The sequence below is a fragment of the Danio aesculapii genome, chromosome 12 (assembly GCF_903798145.1).
Source record: "Danio aesculapii chromosome 12, fDanAes4.1, whole genome shotgun sequence".
NCBI classification, from domain to species: domain Eukaryota; kingdom Metazoa; phylum Chordata; class Actinopteri; order Cypriniformes; family Danionidae; genus Danio; species Danio aesculapii.
This window is the reverse complement of record NC_079446.1, coordinates 51,064,632-51,075,922: the sequence shown is the minus strand read 5'-3', so window position 1 is coordinate 51,075,922 and position 11,291 is coordinate 51,064,632. Positions and strand designations below refer to the sequence as shown.

General features: G+C 34.2%; 1 protein-coding gene across 1 annotated transcript in view; it reads right to left on the bottom strand.

Annotated features, from left to right (window-relative positions):
- Positions 1-10,403, bottom strand: part of LOC130238168 (calcium-activated potassium channel subunit alpha-1-like) — a 71,116-nt gene extending 60,713 nt beyond the window's left edge. The window contains exons 1-2 of the mRNA XM_056469078.1: positions 10,245-10,403; positions 1,170-1,263 (exon numbers count right to left, since the gene is read on the bottom strand). Coding sequence (XP_056325053.1) covers positions 1,170-1,211 — 42 coding nt within the window. The 5' untranslated portion in view covers positions 1,212-1,263; positions 10,245-10,403. The remainder of the gene's footprint in view (positions 1-1,169; positions 1,264-10,244) is intronic.
- Between the last annotated feature and the right edge of the window lie 888 nt (positions 10,404-11,291).

The following is an 11,291-nucleotide window of genomic DNA, read 5'->3' as shown; positions in this document are numbered from 1 at the left end:
AACAAATAAGAAAAAATAAACAAGTAAATTAATAAATTAATAAACAAACAAATAAGAAACAAATAAACAAGTAAATTAATAAATTAATAAACAAACAAATTAGGAAGAAATAAACAAGTAAATTAATAAATTAATAAACAAACAAATTAGGAAGAAATAACAAGTAAATTAATAAATTAATAAACAAACAAATTAGGAAGAAATAAACAAGTAAATTAATAAATTAATAAACAAACAAATTAGGAAGAAATAAACAAGTAAATTAATAAATTAATAAACAAACAAATAAGAAAAAAATAAACAAGTAAATTAATAAATTAATAAACAAGCAAATTAGGAAGAAATAAACAAGTAAATTAATAAATTAATAAACAAGCAAATTAGGAAGAAATAAACAAGTAAATTAATAAATTAATAAACAAACAAATTAGGAAGAAATAAACAAGTAAATTAATAAATTAATAAACAAACAAATTAGGAAGAAATAAACAAGTAAATTAATAAATAAAAACAAACAAATTAGGAAGAAATAAACAAGTAAATAATAAATTAAAAACAAACAAATAAGAAAAAAATAAACAAGTAAATTAATTAATTAATAAACAAACATTAGGAAAAAAATAAACAATTAAATAAATAAATTAATAAACAACAAATAAGAAAAAATAAGCAAGTAAATTAATAAATTAATAAACAAATAAGAAAAAATAAACAAGTAAATTAATAAATTAATAAACAAACAAGGAAATAAATAAATATTTATCAAAATGATCCATTTTTATGTGATAAAAAGAACCTGGCAAAGTCAAGAAAACTGTTTTCATTTAATTTAATAGATACTTAAAAAGACACGTTTTGGTAACTGCTAAAACCACAAAGTTCTTATATTTTCGCTTTATTGCCCAGAATAAAGTGTTTAAAAGTTAATTTAAAAATTAAGCAAAAATAAAAGTTCAAATGTGATCAAGAAAATAAATATAAATATTTTTATGTCAAGAAAGTGCATCTCAAAACCATAAAACTAACAAATAAATAATAATAAAAAGAATAAATTTTAAGTTTAAACAGCAATCATTACCAAACACAAAGGAAGTGTGTGTGTGTGTGTGTGTGGTGTGGTGTGTGTGTGTGTGTGTGTGTGTGTGTGTGTGTGTGTGTAATAAACTTACACGCAGTCCAAAATACAGCAAGAAGAAGACGTTGAAGGCCATGTCGATCTGCAGGGTGAAGTCCTTGTCGAAATGCTGACAGGACTCAATGGGACTGTAAAAACAGCATTAATGAAGACATTAATCCTAATGATCTAATGCTGACTCATATAATAATGCTTTAGTTTAGATATGAACATAATTCAGCAATTAACATTAGCATGCAGCTTTAAATGGGAAGATGCTGAAGCAGAACGTATTATTACAGCAATAATATTATGATCAACTGATTTATTTTAAGATATAAGATCATTATGCTTGTGATAATGATAATAAAGATGTATTCTATATGGAGGATATAGAAAATACATTTAATCATAACAGTGTTAATAACTCATCTCTATTAACTGATTTATTTTCTCTTCACCATGATGACAGTAAATAATATTAGACTAGATATTCTTCAAGACACTAGTATTCAGCTTAAAGTGACATTTAAAGGCTTCACTAGGGTAATTAGGGTAAAGTTAGGGTAATTAGGCAAGTCTTTGTATAACAGTGGTTTATTCTGGAGACTATTGGAAAAGAAGCTAATAATCTTGACCTTACGTTGCTTTAAATATTAATATTATTCCAGCCAAAATAAAAGGAAATAACATTTTCTGTAGGATAAAAATATAATAAGCAATAAACAAATCATTAAAACGTCTAATTATTGAAATTATTATAAATTAATATTAGATATTACAACAATTATGAATAAACCCTAATGTCATATAGAAAAATAAATAATATAAAACAGTGTGTGTGTGTGTGTGTGTGTGTGTACAGTTTCCTTCAGTGTAGATATAGTCAGAGTCACAGAATTATAGCAGTGGAAGAGACTGAACAAAACCTGACATCATCACAGGACCTGAGAGAGAGCAGCCCGCTGTGTGTGTGTGTGTGTGTGTGTGTGTGTGTGTGCGTGCATGTGCGTGTGTGTTCAGCAGGTCAGTGAAACACACACCTGAGCTCCTCTGAGCAGAAACTGAAGCCCGGCTGTAATTAAGAGACGTTTAACGTAAGTAATACTTCAGAGAGTCTCAGGTCACAGAATACAAGCGGATTTACATACAGGAGAGCGCAGACACTTACAGCTCAACAACTACAACAACAACTACAACTACAACAACAACAACAACTCAACAACAACTACAACTACAACAACAACTACAACTAAACAACAACAGCTCAACAACAACAACTACAGCTAAACAACAGCTCAACTACTGCAATCAAAACAACAACTACACCTATAACTGCATCAGCCACTTCACTTGGTCACTTTACTTGTTGACTTGACTTCACCTCTGTTCACTTCACTTCTCTTCATTTGACTTGTTCAATTCATTTGTTGACTTCACTTCACTTCTGTTACTTCACTTCTGTGCACTTCACTTCTGTTACTTCACTCATCTTCTGTTTACTTCACTTCACTTCTGTTTACTTCACTTCACTTGTGTTCACTTCACCTCTGTTCACTTCACTTCTCTTCATTTGACTTGTTCATTTCATTTGTTTACTTCACTTCACTTCTGTGCACTTCACTTCTGTTTACTTCACTCATCTTCTGTTTATTTCACTTCACTTCACTTTTGTTTACTTCACTTCACTTGTGTTCACTTCACCTCTGTTCACTTCACTTATGTTCACTTCACTTCACTTCTGTTCATTTAACATCAGCTCAGTTTATTTCACTTCAGTTCAGTAAAAAAATAAAATAAAAATTATTTCACTCCACTTGTTCAATTCACTTCTGTTAACTTTGGTTCACTTCACTTCTGTGCGTCTCACTTTTGTTCACTTTACTTAACCCAGTTCACATCACTTTACCTCTGTTTACTTTGTCTGTTCACTTCACTTCTGGCCACTTCAATTCTGTCCACTTCAATTCACTTCTGTTGACTTCACATCAGTTCTGTAAAATTATTTTCTCTTCACTCACTTCACTTCTGTTCACTTCACTTATGTTGACTTTAGTTCAGTTTTATTCACTGCTGTTCACTTCAATTCACTTCAGTTCTGTTCACTTCACTTCTGTTTACTTCACTTATATTCACTTCACTTCTGTGCACTTCGCTTCTGTTTCCTTCACTTCTGTTTACTTCAATTGTGTTTACTTCACTTCACTTATGTTCACTTCACTTATGTTTACTTCACTTCACTTATCTTCTGTTCACTTCACTTATGTGCACTTCGCTTATCTTCTGTTCACTTCACTTATGTGCACTTCGCTTCTGTTTCCTTCACTTCACTTATGTTTACTTCACTTCACTTCACTTCTGTGCACTTCATTTATCTTCTGTTCACTTCACTTATGTGCACTTCGCTTCTGTTTCCTTTACTTCACTTATGTTCACTTCACTTCTGTTTACTTCAATTCTGTTCACTTTACTTCTGTGCACTTCACTTATCTTCTGTTCACTTCACTTCACTTCACTTATGTTCACTTCACTTCTGTGCACTTCGCTTCTGTTTCCTCCACTTCTGTTTACTTCACTTATGTTTACTTCACTTCACTTATGTTCACTTCACTTCTGTGCACTTCGCTTCTGTTTCCTTCACTTCTGTTTACTTCACTTCACTTATGTTTACTTCACTTCACTTCACTTCTGTTTACTTCACTTATGTTCACTTCACTTCTGTTTCCTTCACTTATGTTCACTTCACTTCCCTTCTGTTTCCTTTACTTATGTTCACTTCACTTCTGTTTACTTCACTTATGTTCACTTCACTTCTGTTTACTTCACTTATGTTCACTTCACTTCTGTTTTCTTCACTTATGTTCACTTCACTTCTGTTTCCTTCACTTATGTTCACTTCACTTCCCTTCTGTTTCCTTTACTTATGTTCACTTCACTTCTGTTTACTTCACTTATGTTCACTTCACTTCTGTTTTCTTCACTTATGTTCACTTCACTTCACTTCTGTTTACTTCACTTATGTTCACTTCACTTCTGTTTCCTTCACTTATGTTCACTTCACTTCACTTCTGTTTACTTCACTTATGTTCTTCACTTCACTTCTGTTTCCTTTACTTATGTTCACTTCACTTCACTTCTGTGCAGTTCGCTTCTGTTTCCTTCACTTATGTTCACTTCACTTATATTCACTTCACTTATGTTCACTTCACTTATGTTCACTTCACTTATGTTCACTTCACTTATGTTTACTTCACTTATGTTCACTTCACTTATGTTCACTTCACTTATGTTTACTTGTTCACTTCACTTATGTTCACTTCACTTATGTTTACTTGTTCACTTCACTTATGCTCACTTCACTTTTGTTTACTTCACCACTTACAGGTATATTCACTTCACCACTTATTTTCACTTCATTAATGACCGTAACCAATTTGTGAATAATAATGTGTAGCTTTTACAAGTCAGCCTAGTAAAATACGGGGTGCCTCAAGGATCAGTTTTAGGCCCTTAGCTGTTTACAATATACATGCTACCCCCGGGAGACATTATTAGAAGACATGGGATCAGCTTTCACTGCTATGCAGATGATACTCAATTATATATTTCAACTAAACCTGACGAGACGTCTAATCTGTCCAAGCTAACTGAGTGTATTAAAGATGTTAAAGACTGGATGACCAACAATTATCTTCTCTTAAACTCAGACAAAACAGAATTATTACTAATTGGGCCTAAATCCTGTACACAGCAGATCTCACAACTCGACCTACAATTAGAGGGATACAAAGTTAGCGTTAGCTCTACTATAAAAGATCTGGGTGTCATATTAAACAGTAATTTAACTTTTAAAAATCATATTTCCCATGTCACAAAAACTGCTTTCTTTCATCTGAGAAATATTGCTAAGTTACGAAGTATGCTATCCATCTCAGATGCAGAAAAGCTAGTCCATGCTTTTATGACTTCTAGGCTGGATTACTGTAATACACTGTTTGCTGGCTGCCCAGCATCCTCTATTAACAAACTTCAGCTAGTACAAAATGCAGCTGCCAGAGTTCTTACCAGGTCTAGAAAATTTGATCACATCACCCCAATGTATCCTCCTTACATGGCTGCCTGTTAAGTTTCGTATTGAATTTAAAATATTGCTTCTTACATTAAAGCTTTAAATAATCTAGCTCCTGTTTATCTAACCAATCTTCTGTCTCGCTACAATCCAACTCGCTCTTTAAGGTCTCAAAACTCAGGGCTTCTGGTAGTACCTAGAATAGCAAAGTCGAGTAAAGGAGGTCGAGCCTTCTCATTTATGGCTCCTAAACTCTGGAATAGCCTTCCTGATAACGTCCGAGGCTCAGACACACTCTCCCAATTCAAAACTAGATTAAAGACCTATCTGTTCAGTAAAGCATACACTTAGTGCACCACTTAGCGGTATGATACATGAATGTGCTCCACACAGGTTTCTCCACCTTGTTTATATACACTATGAACAGCAGCTACGCTAATTATTCTCGTTATTTTCTATTTCCTCCTGGGCATACTCATCCCGAGACCCTCAGACCACGCAGCACCACTGATTCAATCCAAGACCAGCGACGAGATGATCCCAAGGTTTCCATATCCTGGACCTGGCCGAATCCTGAACAACTACTGCGATGGTCATGGAGGAGTGGAGAACAGGAGACTGATTCCTGTGACGCTCCAGGGACAGACGAGTCTTCGCTGAGGCCAGCTTCCAGCCTCCGCCACTGAGACTGCAGCTCTGCACAAGACGTTTGGCCAGCGGAGAAATTAAAATGGTCGTGCCCAACTGAGCCTGGTTTCTCTCAAGGTTTTTTTCTTCACTTCCGCCTTAGTGAAGTTTTTTTCCCTCTCCGCTGTCGCCACTGGCTTGCATGGTTCAGGACTGTAGAGCTGCACAACGATGGATTTGTCTTCATATTTGGACTCTCAGTAGTGATTATTAAACCACACTGAACTGAGCTCAACTGAACTGAACTTAAACACTACAAACTGAACTACACTGTTTCTATTTACTGTGACCTTTTATGTGAAGCTGCTTTGACACAATCTACATTGTATAAGCGCTATACAAATAAAGGGGAATTGAATTGAATTCACTTCACTTCACTTCTGTTTACGTCACTTTATTTTTGAACAGTTCATCTCTGTTCATCCATGTATCAGCCCTTCCAGAAACAATGACATATAAATGTCCTGGAGAGTCTGTTTGGAGTTCACTTCTTGCAAACAAACATATGTTCCAATGTAAAAACACAGATACACAGTGTCTCTCTCACACACACACACACACACACACACACACACACACACACACACACACACACAGCTCTATTTCTGACAAATGAAATTCTCCATCCTCTAAAGCGGTTTCTAATGCTGCAGTCCGGCTGTGAGCTGATGCCCGCTGCAGGTTTATAGAGCTCAGGACAATTCAACTCTGAACGCCGGAGGCCACAGAATCAAATCAAATCGCCAAATCCCTCATGACGCACTAATAAGGAAGAGGATAAGGCCTACATCCTGTGTGGACGGGTCTGCTTTGAGCATGAGAGTGTGTTTCTGATGCCAAAAACAGGACGTGCCGTTCAGAAATGAAAGATCAGAACGATTATAACACAAAGAGTCGAGACTTACTGAAACAAGCACCACTGTTTGGCATCTAAAACACAAACATTACATATTTATGGTAGCAAACCAAGCATACATTCCTGCATGTGTTCCAGGCTTTTATTATGTAGAAAAACCGGATCAGTGTAAGTGTATCAGTCAAATGTCATTTCATGCATACTATATTGCATGTGTGTTTAGCTGAAGGGATGCAATTAGGTTAATTCAGTCTCCTTGCACACTCCTTTTTCCAGAGCTGGTCACTGACACCAGAAGTAATTGGTTCATGTGTGTCTTGTGAGCATTCTCAACACAGAAAGCAGAAGGATATTCAGCTAATAATCATCAGTGGTCAGGTTGGTTTGACTTGTGCACTGTAAATGTTAATATATGTGTAGAATAACCTACTTTTATTGCGCTTCTGCATTCAGTTAGTGTCAAAGGGCTCATTTTGTGATTAGGATGAACTATTTCTTTCATTTATTCACCCTCAGGCCATTCAAATGTAGGTGGCTTATTTCCTTCAGAGGAACATTAAAGAAGGAGATTTGTAAATGAGACTGGGGAGCTTAATGATTCATTCAGTGCAAGTCTATAGCTACTATTGTTAAATATTCTGATGAAGAAAAATAATCAAATCACCTACAGCGTGAATGGCCTGGGGTGCAGTAAATGAACAGCAGATCAACTACACCTGACTTGCTGTAAATCAAAATCATGAATCGAATCAAATTTTCAGTTGAGTGAATCGTTTGAATCGAGAGTTGAGTGATCTATGTGAATCATAAGTTGAGTGAATCTTGAGTTGACTGATGTAAGTAAATCACAAGTTGAGTGAATCTTGAGTTGAGTGATCTGAGTGAATCATAAGTTGAGTGAATCTTGAGTCGAGTGATATTAGTGAATCATAAGTTGAGTGAATCTTGAGTGAATCATAAGGTGAGTGTATCTTGAGTTAAGTAATCTGAGTGAATCATAAGGGTTGAGTGTATCTTGAGTTGAGTTATCTGAAAGGATCATAAGTTGAGTAAATCTTGAGTTGAGTGAATCAAAAGTTGAGTGACTCTTGAGTTGAGTGATCTGAATGAATCATAAGTTGAGTGAATCATGAGTTGAGTGATCTGAATGAATCATAAGTTGAGTGAATCATGAGTTGAGTGATCTGAATGAATTATAGTAGTTGGTGAATCATGAGTTGAGTGATCTAAATGAATTATAGTTGAGTTAATCTTGAGTTGAGTGATCTGAATGACTCATAAGTTGAGTGAATATTGATTTGAGTCATCTGAGTTAATCATAAGTTGAGTGACTCTTGAGTTGAGTGATCTGAATGAATCAAAAGTTGAGTGAATCTTGAGTTGAGTGATCTGAATGAATCATAAGTTGAGTAAATCTTGAGTTGAGTGAATCATAAGTTGAGTAATTCTTGAGTTGGGTGATCTGAGTGAATCATAAGTTGAGTAAATCTTGAGTGAGTCATATGAATGAATCATAAGTGAGTAAATCTTGAGTTGAGTGATCTAAGTGAATCATAAGTTGAGTGAATCATGAGTTGAATGATCTGAGCGAATCATAAGTCGAGTAAATCTTGAGTTAAGTGATCTGAATGAATAGTAAGTTGAGTGAATATTGAGTTGATTGATCTGAGTGAATCATAAGTTGAGTGTATCTTGAGTTGAGTGATCTGAATGAATCATAAGTTGAGTGAATCATGAGTTAAGTGATCTGAATGAATCAAAGTTAAATGAATCATGAGGAGTGATCTGAGTGAATCATAAGTTGAGTGAATTCTTAAGTTAAGTGAATCTCGAGTTGAGTGAATCATTAGTTGAGTGAATCGTTAGATCCATAGCCTTGAGCACAAGACAGCCACATTACAAATAAAATGAATTATTATTAATGGTACTGTTCAGAAGATGAACAAGCAGATGTTGCTCCACAAACAGCAGTGTCCCAGCTCTCACAGCGGCGGTGCTGTGTTATAGTGGTCTTCAGGTTTAAAAGCTCGGGAAGTGGTGTGTGTGTGTATGTGAAAGAGATGTTCACATGACGTCAGTTTGAGGTCTATAACAGCACACCCTCACCGCTGAAGCTCTAAACTCCTCTTTCTATTGCTAAATCTGTCTGTCGTTCCCCAAGGGACGATTCCTTCCGCAACCCTCGCCATCACTCATTCATCTACACAGCCTCCGCTAGACAGAACACAGCACAAATCTTTATTAGGCCACTTTCATATATTCATAATACATGAGCTCTTTTGATAGTATATAGATTATTTATGCAGCTAAGAGTCTGTAAATGAGTTTGCTGAAGTCTTTTATAGTGTTTTAAACAGACCTGCTGTGAGCTCAGAGGTTGTTCATTGATTATTTAATTCACTTTATTTTTTAAGCAATCATGTTTATTTACAGACTTTATGCGGTAAAACTACATTACCCATGATGCTGCAGTGAGAATTCCACCAATCACAGAGCAAAGGTGAGCAAAACAACATATTTAGCTCCGCCCACTGCCATCAAGCAGAGTGAATGACAGTCTGAGCACACTCTTGAAGTACTTCATGCATATTTTGCAATAAATGTTGAAATGCATCTCTGATTCTTTAATTGCTCAATTTTATATTATTATTTATGTTAATATCAGATAGAGGGCGGCGCAGAGGCTCAGTGGTTTGCACTGAAGGTCGCTGGTTCGAGTGCCAGCTTGGTCAGTTGGTGTTTCTGTGTGGAGATAGCATGTTCTCCCCGTGTTGGAGAGTGTATGAATGTTTCCCAGTAGTGGGTTGCAGTTGGAAGGGCATCTGCTGTGTAAAACATATGCTGGAATAGTTGGCGGTTCATTCCGCTGTGGTGACCCCTGATAAATAAGGAACTAAACTGAACAGAAAATGAATGAATATTAATTTCAGATTGGCAACATCATTTCGTGGGATTGTAGCGGTTTTCGTTATTAAACTTTTGTCTGTTATTTAATTTTATATATTTATTTATTTTTGTTGTCCTTTGTGCTGCATAACAATAGACTACAATAAAAATGTATAAATTAAATAAAAATATAAAGCTTACGATATTTTTAAAAAGTGTTTAATAAATGTTGTTATTATTATGACGATGATGATGATGATGATGATGATTATTATTGTTTTATATTAATTCCTTACTAAGTCTATTCTCCAATTAAAATCTATTTTGCACTTCTATTATTAAAAAACATTAGTCCATGTGCTTAACTCTAGAACCCTGTACTATACAATCCAAATTATACATTTATTTCTATTTTATGACTTTTACATTTTACAACAACTTGATGTCACAAGCCCACAAGATCACTTTATCCATAATTATTACCTCTCTATTATTATTATTATTAATATCCTGGAGATAATATAAGTCAATGCATCATGATTTTGTTTTGCTCACTGCATTTAGATTTAGACTAATGGAGAAAACCTTCACATATTTGAGTTTAGTAGAAATAAAGATGAACCTGTACTCACTCAGAGGAGTCGATGAAGTAAATCACCAGAGCGCCGATGCTGAGGGCAAACACCAACACCACCTGAAACACACACACACACACACACACACACACACATTACAGCAAGGAAAACTCCACTGCACTAGCAATGCAAGTCTACAAGCTGACAATGCATAGATTTTTTTGTTTTGTTTTGTTTTGTTTTGTTTTGGGTATTTTATTATTATTATTTTTTTTCGTTTTGGGTGTTTTTGTTTTGTTTTGTTTTGTTTTGTTTTGTTTGTTTTGGGTATTTTATTTATTTATTTTTTTTCGTTTTGGGTGTTTTTGTTTTGTTTTGGGTTTTTTTCATTTTGTTTTGTTTTGTTTTGTTTTGTTTTGGGTATTTTATTTATTTATTTTTTTCGTTTTGGGTTTTTTTGTTTTGTTTTGGGTAATTTTCATTTTGTTTTGTTTTGTTTTGCTTTGCTTAATTTATTTTATTTTTTTTCGTTTTGGGTGTTTTTGTTTTGGGTGTTTTTGTTTTGTTTTGTGTTTTGTTTTGTTTTGTTTTGGGTATTTTATTTATTTATTTTTTTTCGTTTTGGGTGTTTTTGTTTTGTTTTGGGTTTTTTTCATTTTGTTTTGTTTTGTTTTGCTTTGGGTAATTTTCATTTTTTGTCTTGTTTTGGGTGTTTTTCATTTTGTTTTGTTTTGTTTTGTTTTGCTTTGCGTAATTTATTTTATTTTTTTTCGTTTTGGGTGTTTTTGTTTTGGGTGTTTTTCATTTGTTTTGGGTATTTTTCATTTTTTGTTGTGTTGTGTTGTGTTGTGTTGTGTTGTGTTGTGTTTTGTTTTGTTTTGTTTTGTTTCGGGTGTTTTTTGTTTTGTTTGTTTCACATTTTGTTTCGTGTTTTGTTTTGTTTTGTTTCATTTCTCATTTTTTTGTTTTGTGTTTCGTTTTGTGTTTTGTTTCATGCATTTAAAAACAATAAATGTTGACCAAAGTGCTTCACAAATTAAACAACACACATAATCTATACTTGTATATAAAAACAAAGCTATATTTTTTGAGGTTAAAAAAGTT